General features: G+C 40.4%; 1 protein-coding gene across 1 annotated transcript in view; it reads right to left on the bottom strand.

Moving 5' to 3' along the window:
• Positions 1-12,473: 12,473 nt before the first annotated feature.
• The window catches only part of LOC122816148 (ras-related protein Rab-26-like), a 73,241-nt gene continuing 67,547 nt past the window's right edge, over positions 12,474-18,167 (bottom strand). The window contains exon 3 of the mRNA XM_044088903.1: positions 12,474-12,620. Within this exon, the coding sequence (XP_043944838.1) occupies positions 12,474-12,620 (147 nt within the window). The remainder of the gene's footprint in view (positions 12,621-18,167) is intronic.

Below are 18,167 nucleotides of genomic sequence, written 5' to 3'. Positions count from 1 at the left end.
AGACGTATCACATTGTACAACTACTGGATTCCCTTAGAATGACACCAGAAGCTTAGCCAATTGTTAAAGTCAATCATTTTGTCCTTGTACTGTGGTATCATTCTGGGTGATGGCAGGATGCTACTCAGGGCTAGGGTCATACCTGTCTGGGCTACAAGATCGGAGAGCTCCTCCATGTCTCTTTTCATGTAGTCCAGGGAGGTACGTCTCAGGTCATTCACACCAACATGGACAATGACAGCAAACACTTAAAATTAGTTATGTCGTTCAGCCCAAGAAACCTGCATGACCGAAACAGATTTCACCAGCAACATTCTCTGCAATCTATTACATTCTCAGTGCTTCCTGATACAAGACCAAGGTGTATTTTTTTCCTATAATAAAAAAAAATAAATTTACTGAAGGTCTCCAAATACACAGCATATCAGGCTAAACCAAAGTGTAGTACTTTTGACTGGCCTGGGGATTCAGAAAGACCCTAGCTCTCACAGTAAGGGCTGTGGTAAAAAGACCATCTTTTGGTGATGCACAGAACTGCTATTCAGAGGCACAATAGCCATAAAGAGGGAAGACCACATTATCAGCTAATTTGCATGTCTCTGAATCACCATTAACTACCGTGAGTGCAGATCAGCACTTTCCTGTAGCAGCTGACAATGGCAATGACACATTGCGTTAGCACAGACAACCCTTCAGTTATTTTCCTATGCACAATGCACACATTCAAACAAACACACACAGCCACACACACACACACACACACACACACACACACACACACACACACACACACACACACACTCACTCACAAATCACACAATATGTTGTCAGAATGTCTTTGATGTCTCTTTTTTCATGCCCTGATAAATCACAGATGATTACAGTCAGTCATTAATTCCAGATATTAGAGTTTCACATTTCATATCCCTCAGTTATCCCAGTGACTTTTTAAGAGGAATAACTGAATTCATCCCTGTGTGTGTGTCCCATTATTTATTTTGCCTTTTTACATTTCAAAGTGCTACAAGGTTGACAGGTATACTTTCTTTTCCATGTGCTTCTGCCTCATGAATCAGAAGTTGTTGCAGGCATTGATTAATGTCCGAGATCCTCAATCTATGTTAGGAAAAACCCCCTTTCATCCCTAACATATAATTTATTGCAGTGGGTTAATACAGGTGTTTGCTGTGGCAAGGGTACAAGATTTAAAGCTGCCCCCACCTGTAATTTATGTTTTACTTTTTTTTTTTTTAATACTTAATTTTTTGTGTTTTTTTTTTTTATTATATTCATGCTGTCTAGTGATGAATCTAATATTCTCTGTGGGAGATGGGAGGGTATCCACTTAAGTGCCTGTAAAGAATACTTTTTGTAGTGTCCCTGGTATCTAGTTGTTATCCACTGCACTTTTTGATTTTATTTTTTATTTCTTGCCTTTAAAGGCATATTATATAGAGTATTTCTAATGTCTAGCATTCCCCGCTCCAACCAATGTTATCTGTAAGTGCCATTAATGCATGGTTAACAAGACTTCTCCTAGGTGTGTAGTGTCACCCTCCACCCAATATGCAGTTACGGCATGATGTGTCAAGTGTTAACCTGGTGGCTAGTGCTTCCCTACTATACTCCTAAGTCCCACATAGTTAAAAGAGTTATATTTGGTGGTTAGTGGTTTCCAGCTCATCTTTTTTATGTTTTAAATTCAGTGCCTCTAAGGAATGCAATGTGCAATATTCCTGGAGTCTAATGTTCCCTCAACCCACATTAGGTGTAATTGCTGCTAAGGCATAAGATTGCAGTGCAATCCCAAGTGGCTAGTGTCCTCCTTATCTCATGTCTTCAGAGATATCCCTAGTGGTTCGTCTTCCCCTACCCCAGTGATGCATGTTTTAACACCCCCCACACACAGATATTCTTACATTCATTCCACAAACATATATGCACACATAGCTCCCTCCCCACCCAATGGCACTCACAGATACACACAAAAACACACACCTAATCTGCCCCCTTCATTAAACTGGCTATTGCAATCTCCCCAGCAGACACATGTATACACATGCACTCCCTCCTATACACACACTCACACACCTCCTAACACTACCATGTGCACTAAACTCCCCAGAACTTAGCTCCGTCACAATGGATGAGCACTGCATTTTGACCATGTTCATTACTGCAAGTAGGCAGAAGCAACCATGCTAATTTACACAGATTTGCAATTTTCTGAGTCACTTGACTGTATAAATGCCTTAATGCTGCCAGTTCCAGGAGTGAGCAGATGGCTAATTAGTATATGACTCTCTCCTGGACTGCCTCATTAGTATCTGGCATTGCTGTGGAGACAGGCAACCATGGGGCTTTATGTCTTTGTGCAAAAGTTAAGGCTGTCTCTGAATAAGGAACGATCACCTCAAGGTGTACACCTAGTAGAAACCTTTCTGAATTCAGGCCTCTGTAGTGTGCAAATATGCTGTGAAACTGAAGTGAAATAATTTAATTAGTCTGATGTAAATACAGTGTCATAAATAATATAACTAGTATTATTTCTTTCAGATAGCTATACTTTTTGTGTTAGCTAGAAAGATTTCCCACAGGAATTGTTAAAATGCAATTATTCTATTAAAATACATATAAAAAGAGTACTATGGCACCATTAGCCAGAGAAGTTTGCATCACAATAGGGTGTGGAGTTTGTGCCTAGAACAGTAGTTGTGGATAGTGTGCTGCAAGAAAGAAGACATTTCAGAATAATCTGAAGAAGCCTGAACATCTCCCACTGTGAAACCAACAGGAAGGAAGGAAACTGGTTGAAAGACATTTGCACCCTGCAATAAATGGCATTACAGACAGTGTTTCTGTTTCTTTGTGGGACTAACAGAATATGTTCTTTTGTATACTTGCTTGTATATACAAGAATAGTCTCCGCTAGTATTTTACCTTCTGTTCAAAAAGCCTTCATTAGTTTAGGGACTAGTGGATTCCGCTGCATTATTTTATACTACAGTAGCTTTAATTGCATATTCATATGTATATTGCAGCAGACAACCTCCTAATAAGTCCTCCCAACATAAAAGCAATTGAATTTGTGCACTCAGCCACATAAACAACACGTACAGGTATAACAGCCCATGAACTATATGTCCTATTAATAATAGGGCTACAGAACAATTGATTATTTGAAATGAAATGGTATGGAGAACATAAGCAACAGGAAAATGTACCATTTGGGGAGGATTAACTAGATGTACCCTGACAGCCTTGTAGCAACACTTTCAAGTTGTATTTCCTTTTATTAATAAAAATACAGATATCATTCATATTCTACCAATGCCTTCATGTGCAGAAAGTATGATCTATTATTATGTCCCTCACAGTTCCTGAATCAACTCTAGAAGTTAAAATCATAGATGTATTGCTATCAAGATTACAACAATCTTTAACCACAGCATCGACTATATCACTACATTTTACTAAAGGCAAAGTTTTATTGACATGATCTGCCAAACTATTTTATATTTTGAGAACTAGGACCCCCAGATTAACCTCTTGGTATAAATGCAGTTTTCATGAAAATAAAATTTACCTGAATGAAACCCTCATCTTCAGTATTTACAGATTATGTCACTATTATTTGTTCTTTTACCATATCATCCTTCCCTGTAGTGCCTTGTTTTAGGCACTGCCAATCTGACAAACCTTCCAAGATAGCAAAACCAACCCAAAAAAATCTAAAGGCGTTACTTTTCAATGCCAGGAGTTTAAACAAGAACTCCACTCTCTGCAAATGTTCCTCGCCCTGGAGAATATAGACATCCGTGCAATTACTGAGATATGGTTTCAAGCCACAGAGAGCAGCTAGGGAGTGCAGAAGTATAATGCCTTCCACACATTCAGATCACCTAATGCATGGGAAGAAACAAAAAGTGGAGGTGTCTTGGTGTCTCAATTTATATCAAAAACAAACACACCTCAAGACTGGTCAAACAGTCTTTGTGCAAAAGTTAGGGCTGTCTCTGAATGAGGAATGATCACCTCAGGGTGTACACCTAGTAGAAACTTTTCTGAATTCAGGCCTCTGTGGTGTGCAAAAATGCTATGAAACTGAAGTGAAATCATTTAATTAGTCTGATGTAAATGCAGTGTCATTAATAATATAATTAGCATTATTTCTTTCAGATAGCTATACTTTTTGTGTTAGCTACAAAGATTTCCCACAGGAATTGTTAAAATGCAATTATTCTACTAAAATATATATAAAAGGAGTACTATGGCACCGTTAGCCAGAGAAGTTTGCATCACAATGGGGTGTGGAGTTTGTGCCTAGAACAGCAGTTCTGGATAGTGTGCTGCAAGAAAGAAGACATTTCAGAATAATCTGAAGAAGCCTGAACATCTCCCACTGTGAAACCAACAGGAAGGAAACTGGTTGAAAGACGTTTGCACCCCACAATAACTGGCATTACAGACAGTGTTTCTTTTTCTTTGTGGGACTAACAGAATATGGTCTTTTGTATACTTGCTTGTATATACAAGAAGGGTCTCCACTAGTATTTTACCTTCTGTTCAAAAAGCCTTCATTAGTTTAGGGACTAGTGGATTCTGCTGCATTATTTTATACTACATTAGCTTTAATTGCAAATTCATATGTATATTGCAGCAGACAAATTAGTCTTCCCAATATAGAAGCAATTGCATTTGTGCACTCAGCCACATAAACAACACATACAGGTATAACAGCCCATGAAGTATATGTCCTATTAATAATAGGGCTACAGAACAATTGATTATTTGAAATAAAATGGCATGGAAAACATAAACAACAGGAAAATGTACCACTTGGGGAGGATTAACTAGATGTACCCTGACAGCCTTGTAGCAACACTTTCAAGTTGTATTTCCTTTTATTAATAAAAATACAGATATCATCCATATTCTACCAATGCCTTCATGTGCAGAAAGTATGATCTATTATTATGTCCCTCACAGTTCCTGAATTAACTCTAGAAGTTAAAATCATAGATGTATTGCTATCAAGATTACAACAATCCTTAACCACAGCATCGACTATATCACTATATTTTACAAAAGGCAAAGGTTTATTGATATGATCTGCCAAACTATTTTATATTTTGAGAACTAAGACCCCCAGATTAACCTCTTGGCAAAAATGCAGTTTTCAAGAAAATAAAATTTAATTGAATTAAATTCTCATCTTCAGCATTTACAGATTATGTCCCTTTTATCATATCATCCTTCCCTGTAGTTTCTTCTTTTAGGCATTGCCAATCTGACAAACCTTCCAAGATAGCAAAACCAACCCAAAAAATCTAAAGGTATTACTTTTCAATGCCAGGAGTTTAAACAAGAACTCCACTCTCTGCAAATGCTCCTCACCCTGGAGAATATAGACATCTGTGCAATTACTAGATATGGTTTCAAGCCACAGAAAGCAGCTAGGGAGTGCAGAAGTATAATGCCTTCCACACATTCAGATCACCTACTGCATGGGAAGAAATAAAAAGTGGAGGTGTCTTGGTGTCTCAATTTATATCAAAAACAAGCACACCTCAAGACTGGCCAAACAGTACAATGCACCTGAGCTACTCCACGTCCATATGATCATAAGCAAAATCTCATACCTATATCCTTGCTAGTTATAGCCCTCCACACACAACCCAGGAAACCCATACAGCATACTTAAATGTACTGGAGACACTCCCCATCCAACCCAACACCACAGTCCTGTAGACTTTAACTATCCCTCTATAAATTGGGAATCATACATGACCCCAAACATGGAGGCCTATAGATTCTTGGACTTTGTAAACACAAGCACCCTGAACCACTCAGTCCATACTCCCACTAGGGGGAGCTAACATCCTTGACCTAATCTTCACAAACATGGAGAAACATTACACCGATCACCCACCCCATCCCCCATGTAATGTCCTCTCAGATCAGTTTGGACTATACAACTGTCTCCTTTGAAATAAAAATAAAACCCGGGACCTCAGCTAAACTTATAACGTTTAGGAATTATTCTAAAGGAAACTTCCTACTATTAAGTGACACCATAGCAAAATCTCAAGCCCCCCAAACTCTGAGAAAACTGCCACCCAAGAAGAAAATCCTGTACAATCTTGTTAGTGGCTGAATACAGACAGCTGCACCTACTGGAAAAAACACAAGCCAACCTCAAAAAACAAGTTATCCTAGTGGAATCCCAGTATCAACAGGTTTCATAACAATAGGAAGAAAAATCATGGAAAAAAAAGGAAGTGCAATTCCTAGCAAAGTAAAAACTCCCTCATCAAACTAAACAAGCAACACACGGGGCTATTCAAGTCAACAAAAGCTAAATTTGAGGTAAAAAAATAGCCACCCAGGTTAACAATCACAAGGCATTGTTAAGCCATGTCCACATCCTCAACAGAAATACATAACAATGTGCCAAACTAATTGTAAATTCAGCCATCTGTACTGAGCTGGAAGATATATAGCATATACTGGCCAACAAATTTAACTCCAGTTTTACCCCCTCTCTCCCAGACACCCCCCAGGAAATATCCTCAACCATAACTCCCCCAACTGTCCCTAGGGAACAGGTTTTCAATGCACTCTCCAGGGCCAAATATACTGCATTGATGGGTCCCAATAATGTCCCAGGATGTCTCCTTAATAGGATGGAAAATGATCTATCAGGACTATTAAAATCACTATTTAACTGTAGCCTCCTGACAGGCTTCAAGCCAAGCAAATTGGGTACTGCAACTGTCATCCTAACTGCACAAGGGTGGGCCATCTATGGATCCAGGTAACTACAGCCCATAGGTTTAACTAGTCTTGTATGTAAAGCCTTGGAAAGAATTATCATGACAATTTTAAACAATGACAAAGGAAACCTTCATGACACTGGATTCAACCCATTTTTTTGTTTTATATAGAACAGGTCATATCTACTCAGTCTGGTGGTCACTAAATCAAAGAACAAGAGCACAGTGGTGCATACTACCTATCTTGACCTGGTCAAAGTATTTGACAGAATAACCTTCTTGGGCTTTGTAGACAAACTCACAAAATTAGGAATAATACCCTGTTTCACCCTGGATAGCCAGCTGGTAAAAAGATAGGACCCAAGGTGTTAGGATAGGGGAGTCTACCTCCACAAGAAGACCAGTCACTAGCAAAGTCCCTCAAGGCTTAGTGATGGGGCAGCTCCTTTTTGGTGTCTACTTCTCTGAAGTCAAGGCCAGCATTAAGGGCCTCTTTCTGACCAGGTCTGCAAAGAAATGCTAACTGTGAGCAGTCATAGAATCTCCCAGAGACACAAATACCCTCCAAGAAAGTCTGACACAGGCAAATAGCTGGTAACAGAGCCACTGTCTAAAAGTTAGTGTCAAGAAATATATAATAGTATCCTTTGGGAAGACTGCTGCCACATTATTAATACACTCCTCAGAGTAGAGCCAGTTGTCAAGGACTTGGGAACACATGTATACAGCACTTTGACCTTTGACCATCATGTGCCTATGGTAGTAAAGAAAACATTTTATGCTGTGCAACTTATGAGCAAGGGTATGGCATCTAGGTCCAAGGATTTCATTGTTACATTGTACTCGTCCCTCAGCAGACCAGTCGCTGAATATACCCCTTCAGTACGTACCTAACCAGGCATAAGCAACAACTAGAGAATATCCACAAAGACTCCTCACAAAAAGAAAACATGGAGTAAACAACATATCCTACATGGACCACCTCAAAGCCCTATCCCTGTAATTGGTTTCTTGCAGACTGCTGAGAGGTGATCTATACCTAGACTTCAAAGCATCCTCAGATGCACATGTTACACATCTACAAAAAAATCATCAAAATTATCTGATCTAGGGGCCTAAACCTCATCTGAAACACAAATAGGACATATTGGAAGGAAAGGTATTTGTCTCAGGGATTACCCCATATCAGGAACAGGTCTTCCATCCATGGGAAGCAGAGTTCTTCCCTAAACTAATTCAAGCGCAACTTGGACCAGATATTGAGGAATCAGAAATTTACCCATGGTCTTGCACCTATGCCTCTAGTAGACAGAGACAGCCTGTAAATGCTTGACCACCCATGCCCAAGCCTAAAAATACCCCATAAAATAAAGTACAGTTGTGTAAAATCTTACTATAATAATAGATGTCCATCTCCTCACTGTTGTAGCATTCTTAACATGAGGGATCCCCTGCCAAGGGCGGCCTGATGTCCAGCCAGTATGCCAAAGCCTTTAGGTTATTGATATGCCATATGTCACACATATGCTCCCTGTGCAAGGTATAGGGCATAAAGGTGACATCTGGACATATCATCCTCAGAACTGAGAGCCCCAGGAGGAACCCAACCAAAGGATACCAGAAGGTAACATACACATCCAGAGGAACAAAAGACCAGGGGGAAGAGGGAGGGAGTGAATACTGCAACAGTGAAGAGAAGGACATCTACTGTTATGGCAAGATTTTGCACAACTGTGCTGTGAAATTCCATTTCACTATTGCAATAATCTTAGCATGAGGGGGAAGTGCCAAAGCTCAGGAAGAAGACCGGGTGGGGAAAGGTCCGACAGAGCCTCTAGGACTTTATGAAGAACGGCCCTAGTAAAACCAGCTCTAGTCTTGGATATGACGTCCAACTTGTAATGCTTGGTAAAGGTATGCACCAAAGACCAGGTAACTGCCTCAAAGATAGAATTAGCATCCAAACCCTTGAAAAAAGCACCAGAAGAACAGCCATAGCAGAGTGAGCATTAACCACAGAAGGAAGGCTCTTACCATGATGAGAATAACAAAAAGAAATGGCTTTAGAAATCCAAGAGGAAATACTCTACTTGGAAACCACCAAACCGAATGAGTTAAGATGAAAAGAAACAAAAAGTAGATCAGATTTTCTAAAATATTTAATTTTGTCCAAATAAAATCTGAGTTGTCTGTGCACATCCAAAGTGTGCAACACCTTCTCACTAGCAGATTGCAGAGAAGGGAAAAAAGTGAGCAAATTAACAGACTGATTAAGAGACAACTCATTCACCACCTTAAGCAAAAAAGAAGGATCGGTAAGAACAGACACCCCATCCTTATGAAAAACTAAAAAAAGGAAGAACAGCCATAAGGGCTGGCATCTCAGACACCCATCTGGCAGAAGTAAGGGCCAACAAAAGTACAATCTTCCAAGAACAATGATGTAAGGAAGCTGAAGTTGCAGGATCAAATGGAGCCCGAGTCAATTTCTCCAAAACAAAATTAAGATCCCAGGAAGAAGCAACAGGCTTTCTGCGAGGTCTAATATGAAGGACACCTTTATGAAAAACTGTTTGGCCTCAAATCTAGAGGGCAAACCAGGAGTTAAAGGCAGAGAAGTAGAAATAGCTGAGAGGTAGACTTTAATAGAAGAATATACCAAGCCAGCATTGAACAATTCACACAAATAAGAAAGAAACTAAAAGAACATCCATAGTAAGTGGGTCCAAGTTATGAGAGAGACACTAAACAGAAAATCTCTTCAATTTGGACAAGTAGGATTTCTTAGTAGTGGGTTTCCTGGCCTCCTACAGAACCCAAAGCACATCCTCAGAAAACAACGTGCCTATAGAGAATCAAAATCCTATCACCCACAGTGTTAGCTGAAGCATGGATAGGTGGGGATGCATAACATATCCCTTTGTCTTGTGTGAGAAGATCTACCCTGTGAGGTAACTTGTGATGACTGCCCTTTGTTAATTACAGAAGAAGAAGAGGGAACCAATGCTGTCTGGGCCAAAAAGGAGTCACCAACAAGATTTTTGGAGCATCCTGTTTTATCTTGCACAGGACTTTTGGAATGAGAGGAAGGGGAGGGACGGCATAAAGAAACATCCCCTTCCATGAAAAAGACAGGAAGTCCACCTTCCAGGCCAAAGGACATGGAGTCCTGACACAAAATTGAGGAAGCTGCCTGTTCAGAGGGGAGGCAAAGAGATCTACTGGAGGAATACCCTACAGGTGGATTATGTCCAGAAACATATTCCTGTGAAGCATCCACTCATATTGTGTTATGGACCTGCTCAGGGAGTATACCTTTCAAACTCTTAAGAGGAAGAAATCTGGATGAAGGCATATAGAAAAGTGGGACAAAGGCCCAAAAATAGGGACAACTTTTAAATATTGCTCTTACAAACTTAGAAAGTTGATAGAATAACAGGTTTTGCATTAGCATGAATTTTCTGAAGGGTATGAAGTCTGAAACTCAAATGTCTGTCATTATTTTGAAACTTCAATGTTTAATGATTTGCCACTAATTTGCCAGAAAACCACAATTGTATGACAAATAGACCAAAAATATGAGGCAAAAATCTAAACATTCTGCAAAAAAATCTGTACATTTCTGACTTGAAGGAATGTACACTGCCTGAAGTGTGACTTGGTACTAAATCACCAACTCCCAAACCTGGAGTGCCACTCTGCAAAGCAGATAGGGCCTTTTCCCCTCAGTTTGTTGATGTACCATATCACTGTGATGTTGTCTGTAAAAATCTTTAGGGGCCCTGGAGAAAACAGAGGATGAAAAGCAGTGAGTGCTAACAGAGGATGTGTTCCTTCTGCTGCTGAGGAGACCAAAGGCCTTGTACCTTTAGGTTTCTGAAGGAAGCTTCCCAACCCCCTTCTGAGGCATCTGTGAAAAGCTCCTGAGAGGGATGTGGGGTCTGAGGGAAGGCTTGAATTCAAAGTCAGTTGTTGAATCCACCATTGAAATTCCAACTTGAGACATGGAAGGGGGGAGATTGGAAACTTGGGAGGATGAGCATGCTGAAGCCAAATTAACTTTAGATACCATTGAAGCTTTCTCATGTGCAGTCTGGGGAAGGGAAGCATAGGGATGGAGAATGCCATAAATCCCAGAGCCCTTAGAAATTCCCTGGCTGAAATCAAAGCCAGAGGAAGAAGGAACTGAAAAAAGGAAATCAGAGTTAAAGCCTTGGGACGAGGCAGGGATACTATCATAGGAAGAGTCTGGATCCTGCATCCCAGAAACACATGATCCCATGATAGGGACAGAAGGACTTTTGAACATTTACAGTTAACCCCAGACTTTGCAACAGAGTGATGACCCACTAAAGGTGCCATCAAAGAACCTCTGGACAGGAGGCTTGAATAAGTAAGTTGTCTAAATAAGGAAAGACCTGAATGCATTTGAGCCTGCAAAAATCAATTACAAGAGCTAGGAATTTGGTAAATACTACTGGGAAAGTAGAGAAGCCAAAGGGCAAAAGCAGAGAACTGAAAATGCCAGGAAGCAACAGAGAAATGTTAATACTTCCTAAAAAGGGGATGAATAGGGATATGAAGGTAAGCATCCTCGAGATCCAGAGAAACCATGAAAGCCCGAGGAAGCAGAAGAGAAAACAAAGTCTGAAGGGATAACATTCAAAAGGAATGAACCTTCATAAAAGTATTCAGGTGAGAAAGATACAGAATAGGTCTCCAAGTGCCCTTTTCCTGGGGACGAAAAACATTCTGGAATATAACCCCTTCTCCCTTTGAGCAGCTGGAGCATCTTGAGTAATTCCCTGAATTAAAAGACTGAAGCACATCTGGAAAAAAGCTCAACTGGTCTTGAGGTGGCTGAAAAATGTCCATGAAGGGGGAAAGAGATTTAAAAACCATGAAATAAACCCATGCAAATGATGGAAAAACCCACAGATCCTGGGTTATGCATAACCCAACAGGAAGAGACAGAGAAAAACGATGTGAGAGAAGAATGTGACTGGGAAGAATCAGGTATTCAGAGAGCACCTAGTTTATCAGGAAAGGAAGGCTTCTGAGAAGGAGGGGTCTGAGAGTCTGGGGCCTGAGATGCAGAAGAAAAGGCATCCAATAAAGCAGCCAAAACCAGAGGAACAGCAGAGGGTCTAGGCGATTCCATTTGAAGGAGCTTATAATATCTCCCTTGCACTTAAGAAACTTGGCAGCAATCCTATTTAAAGAATTTCATCATCCTGGAAATGGTATCCACAAAGGAAATATCCTCAAAAGGAGATTCAGGACAAACGGACTCCCCTTCCTCAGAACCATAATCCAAAGGGGGAAAGAATCTGGGTAGAATAAGTCAGGAATTCATAATCACAATCCTCTTCTTCTTTGGAGGAATTTTGTTCTCTAGACCTTTAGAGGAGGGAAGAAGACCAAGGAAGAGCCAGAACAGAGACCTCTTGAGGAGGCTTCAAGGCCATAAGAGCATTAAACAAACCTTGTGTAAAATTCTGCCATTCACTTTGAGGGTTCTTGGAAGCAGAAGAAATATGTTTTGTCTTTTGCTTCTTTTTTAAAGGAAAGTCTACCTTATGAAAAGAAGAATCCAACGCCATCCTACACTCAATAATCATAGTCGTGACTTCCTCCCTAACCAGTATCTGAGGAACCCTCCTTAGGTCCTTCAGTGATAATCAGCTGTGGTTCCTCCTAAGCATCTGAAGCAGATGTCTGCAAGGCCTCTAAGGATGTGTGAAAAACTGAATCCATACTGGCCTCCACACTGGTCATGGCAGAGGAATCCAGCCCAGAAACCAGATTTTCCTCCAGGCTTTCAACAGCCTCAAGAGAGCTGTCCTGTAGAGAAGGCACAAACAAAGAATCTGACCTGACTTTTTTTTATCCTTCTTCGAAAACAGCTGACCCTCAGGCCAGGAAGTACCCTCCATATTGGCTTTCACTAAAAACTTTAGATGCTGGTTTTCAAGATAAATGACGAGAGAGGAAAGGCAACTAAGTAAGGTCTTTGGAACAAAAGCCTGACAAATAGTAGAGGAAGTATGGTCGTGAGAAGCTCCTAAACAAAACAAGCACTACTCATGATAGTCTTTATGGGGAATCTGTCTCCCAAACTGGCATTTACCCTTATAGGTTCATAGGTTGGTACTTGGCTATCAGCCCTTGGGCCTATACAAGCCTAGCCATAACAATTCCCTAGATGACACGAAACCTCACACAACACAAATGCTAAAAGCACAAAAGGATAAATCAATAAACCCAATGGGGCACTTATCTGAACAGCTAGGTAACCAGCAATGACTCTGGTGATCAAACTGATGATCAAAGATGGTGTTCGGACTGGAAGCAAGGAAGTTCTGAAGATGATACATCCAGACATCACCTTTATGCCCTATGCCTTAAGCAGGGAGCGTACATGTGATGTTCAACATATCGATAACAAGCTAAAGGCTTTGGTATACTGGCCGGACATTAGGCCACCCTTTGTAGAGGATCCCTCATATTAAGAATATTGCAACAATGAAATGGAATGACATCCTAGTTTATCACACCTTGTCAGATGCATTTGTGAAGCATGGCCAGGCTTATGTTTAACAGAGCATTCTATGTAACTTTTGTATTTCACTATTTACCAAATAAAGATTTAAAAAACTTGCCTCTATGAACACTGCAAAAATAGTTCAAGACATTTTAAAATCAATATATGCAGCAATAACAACAGCCTCACTTTCCATTCCACTAGATATAGCATTGCCAAAAATCGATGAAAAAGACAGAAGTTTATTTTGATTACAAAATTAGTGTGGAAACCATTAAAGCTGACAATGAAATAAAAGACCTACAAATCATTATTAACAATAAATTGAAGTCTGACTACTGTATTGCAACCAAATTCAGAAAACGTATTCTGTAGCACATCTCATACTTCAGCCATAACCGGTAAACCATGAGAAGTCATTTACCCTTATATGTGTGGTTTAGCAGGCTAATTATTTGATATAATTCCACGTTCTACAGTCTAAAAAAAGATACTTGGCTCACCTAACAAAATTCAGATAGTCCTTGCAAAGAAGATAGAGGGGTTCAAAAAATGAACAACGACAACAGCCTGCAAGCAACCTCTGATCCCTGCATCTCAGACTACTTACAAGGCATCCATGTTTGATACATAAAGTCATCTTTGACCCAATTCAATCTGAAAGCTGGTACTTATAACAAATAAACAGTACAAGCAATGTACGATACACATCCTAATGCTTAAAATTAACAAAAATAACAGAAAAATGGAACAGATTTATTAAACAATGAGTACAAAAACTTTGAAATAAATTATCCCTAGCAATAGACTTAAGCAGCTTACTTAAAGTTTCCAAAATGACATTAACAAGTAAATGGGCAACAGAACATTATACCAACTCCCATCCCTTCCCCCTGCCCTTCCACTGCTAAGTACTCAAGTACCATACTGGTATTTAATGTCACCTTCTCACAATGCACATCATGATGTGGCTTAGTGACAAGTATGGCCCCCCAAAACCCCTTTCCTCCTTGACTTACTTCAGGTCATCAAATTAGTCAAGGCTGTTTTCTATGGATCCCCTATGTGTAACATTGTATCTTTTATATTATATCCCAGCTACTATGTGCTACCTAACCTGCAAGTCACCACAGGTCCCCTTTTCTGTAATTCTCCCTTCCTACCCCTATTCTCCCTTCCTACCCCTAGAATCCTGGGGCAAAAACTGTCATTCTCACAAATGGTATCTGCTCAGCTAGGTGACACTGTAAATAATTTACTTCCCTCATTTAACTTTGAAGGGATTCTTGCAGTAATGTTTTATATATATATATATATATATATATATATATATATATATATATATATATATATATATATATATATATATGTGTGTGTGTGTGTGTGTGTGTTGTTGTGTCTTTCGGCTTATCCCGGTTACGGGGTCGCCACAGCGGAACTCCGGTCCACTAATGTTTGGTAGAGGATTTTTACATGCCGAGTTACCAGCCCTGAAGCACAACCTTCAATGAAGACACGCCCATTCACGTATGCCTCCACACAGAAGATGCTCTAGCTGAGAATCAAATGGGACAACGTCTTGCTGTGAGGCGACAATGCTACCGCAGCACTACTACCGCGGGTACATATATATATATATATATATATATATATATATATATATATATATATATATATGTATAAAATGTGCTTATACATATATAATTTGCTCTTCTCAGCAAGATATTCTGCATTTATCTAAGATTTCTTTTCTACAGACTAACTATCCTATTTGGTGTAAGTTTTTAATAGTTTTTTTTGACCGCATCAACATTTTATTTCCTTTTAGCAGCCTGTCAATCATCCATGCTCCATTTATTTTCTCTAGGGATGAAAGCTCAACAGCAGGCCCTGTTCCATTATTCATTCACACTACAAGTTGGAGACATGTTGCTATATGGCCTTCCTTCTCTCCTGAATACTGTATGTACAGGTGGTCCAAATATACCCAGCTACAAGTTGTCACTGCCTCATTGCTTTTTGACTGCATCCCCTGCATTGTCAGCACAAGTATTATGGTGGATCTGGGGGTGTTTCTCTTCATCTCCCCCAAAGCAGCTAAGCTGACCATTGTGCATTATACCCTTATTGGTAATCAATCCCTGTTCACTGATATTGTAAAAAGCTGCTTGAATATGCTGTCTGTCTTCACTGTGTAGTCATTATAACTTAACTATATTATGTGGTTACGCGATTACAAAAAGCATCTTTGATAATATCAGTAACCCCTCTTCTCCACCACTGCAAAGAAACAAGTCCATTTGGGCATGAAATCTGGATATAATTTTGTTTTTATTTTTCTAACTGTGCATTTTCTAGGTTGAGAAATGATGGTTATGACTAAAGCCTTACAATGGACACCAACCAAGCAAAGTTCAATTGTTAATACCCCACCATTCTCCCATACTGAAGCCACCCCCCACCCCAAGAGTAGGGTGACACAGAGGACATTGCACAATTGAATCTATATGCAAGGATGTCAGGTCTGCACACTTTGTCCAATGCATTGAACCATTGCTCCCTCAGATAACCCCATAATCCTGTCATAAACCGAACAGAACGTGATTCAGGCTTGCAGATAAACTTCTTCCAGCAGGAAGAGTGGAGATTTATTTCATCCACTTTTCACCTATCTGACCCTTTCTGCAGTGCAAGCAGCCAAAACACATCCTTTACTCAAAACCTGTACAATCATATGTTCCCCCTCTGTATTGTAGAGCTCAGAACACGGGGATCAAGAACAGTGAGCTTTTCTCTGCTTGTAGACAATTATCATTTCCTTCACTACTTCTTTCCCTGGTCCCATTTCCAAGCAATAACTGCCAGCCTTTCTCCCTGCTGCAACTACCACTTTTAAAAGTGGAAGGACTTTACCTTCTACTTCTTGTTTTGCAGGCTCACTCCTGTTTCGCTGCACTGTCAGGCCTGAAATTTAGGTGCAGCCCGTATCTAAGATGCTTCATCAGTCTCTGTATATATTCCATCAGGCCTGAATTGCTTGTTTACATGTCAGTTCAGTAATCTATGCCAGGAGATTCTCTTCTTCAGCTGTCCTTACTAACTGACCCACTACCACTATAGGGTTTTTAATGCTAATGGTGAAATATTCTCTTCTGAGATCGTCCTTATTAACTGGCCTACTAGTATAGAGTTTTTAATGAGGATGGTAAGAGGTTCTCTTCTGAAGTAGTACTTATTAACTGACCCACTAGTAGAGAGTTTCTGATGCAGATGGTGACTGGGATTTGACTAGAATCCTTGACAACAGCAGGCTGGTCGGGGGGGGGGACAGGAGTGATGGCTGATAGCTGGCTCTCTCATCCTGGAAGAAGGGGGGAGATTGACAGGGTTGCATCACCCTCTAATACAGACATGACCCTGTGCTCCACACATATGCATGCACCCTAGGCTTGAACCTGGACATGCCTTAGGCTGGTGGCACGTGCAGAATTTGTATTTGCAACTTGCCTGAGTGAAGTGCACATAGTATAAAGGTCAAGGGGTTAAAGGTAATTTCACATCCCCAATGCTCTTAACTTGCAAATATGCCCATATTGTATAGCAGCACACTAACGGTGGCTATCACCCTAGTGATACAACACACAATGCCCAATGGCAGTGATAGCAGGGAAGGTAAAAGGAAATAAATTAGTATTAAAAACGTAAGTGGGTTTGTGAATCCACTTCTGCTCTATGATGCTGCTTCATTTCTACAATACTTCCCCTTTTTAACTAGAAAACATTTACAATGACTTGGCCTGATCCTCTAGCACAAACGGATTGAGCTCTGACTGCAACCTAGGAAACCTTATTCAATTAAAGACCTGCGCCCTGAGGAGTCGGCTAGAGGGTGAAAATGAGTGTCATTTTGCTGTTTCACTTAAACCAGGGGTAAGGAAGTGATTCCAGGCTTGGGCTACAACCATGACGACGACTAAAGGCTCCATCCCTACCACAAAGTAGGAGAACAAACCAACAGGATCAGTGGATTAAGTTCCAAATGGGTATTCCTGCATTCTAGACATAAAGATCCACTGATGGCAGAGCAAACCCACTATTAGGATTACACCATATCAAGACACTTTGATCTCCTCTCTGTTCACTACCACCATATTCCACAACATCCCTTTATACTCCGTACCCCTCCACCAGATTCCACAGTGATCTCTCCACTCTCTATGCCTACTATCCCTGGATTCCATAATGGACTGTCCGCTCTGCGGGACCTCAATCCAAGAGGAAAAATGATCAATAGTTACTTGGATGTCTTGGCTAAGGTAGTCAACAACCATCTCTGAGACATGGCAGATAACAGGGGGGGGGGAGTTAAATACACGTTAGAAATAATGCTTCATTATTTCTTTTTTTTTTTGCAGAAATACATGCTATAAAACTGCTTACTTCAGCTATCCTCAACCCCTTTTCCCATTTTGCACATGGGTTCAGGGTGACACTTCAGTAGGGACAATCATCTCGAGCCAAACTTTTACACCACTGGATGGCTAGCCCTGCTGTGGTAGCTCATTCGTACACTTACACACACTCTTACCTATGGCCAGTTTAGAGTATCCAATCCACCTACTGCATGTCTTTGGAATGTGGGAGGAAACCCACATGACCGCAGGGAGCACATGCAGACCCTGCACAGAAGGCACTCCAGCTAAGAATCAAACTGGAGAACCTCTTGCTGTGAGGCGATAATGCTAACCACTGCACCACTGCGGCCACCCTAAATAAAATTGCTTAGTTCCCACTTTGAATATCTGCAGGTACATTCCCTTTGTGCTCTGACAATAACCCTTTCTTTT

Source organism: Protopterus annectens, chromosome 12.part0, assembly GCF_019279795.1.
Source record: "Protopterus annectens isolate FY-2018-M chromosome 12.part0, PAN1.0, whole genome shotgun sequence".
NCBI classification, from domain to species: Eukaryota; Metazoa; Chordata; order Ceratodontiformes; family Protopteridae; genus Protopterus; species Protopterus annectens.
Note: the sequence above shows the minus strand (reverse complement) of the source record. Positions and strands in the feature narration are given on the sequence as shown.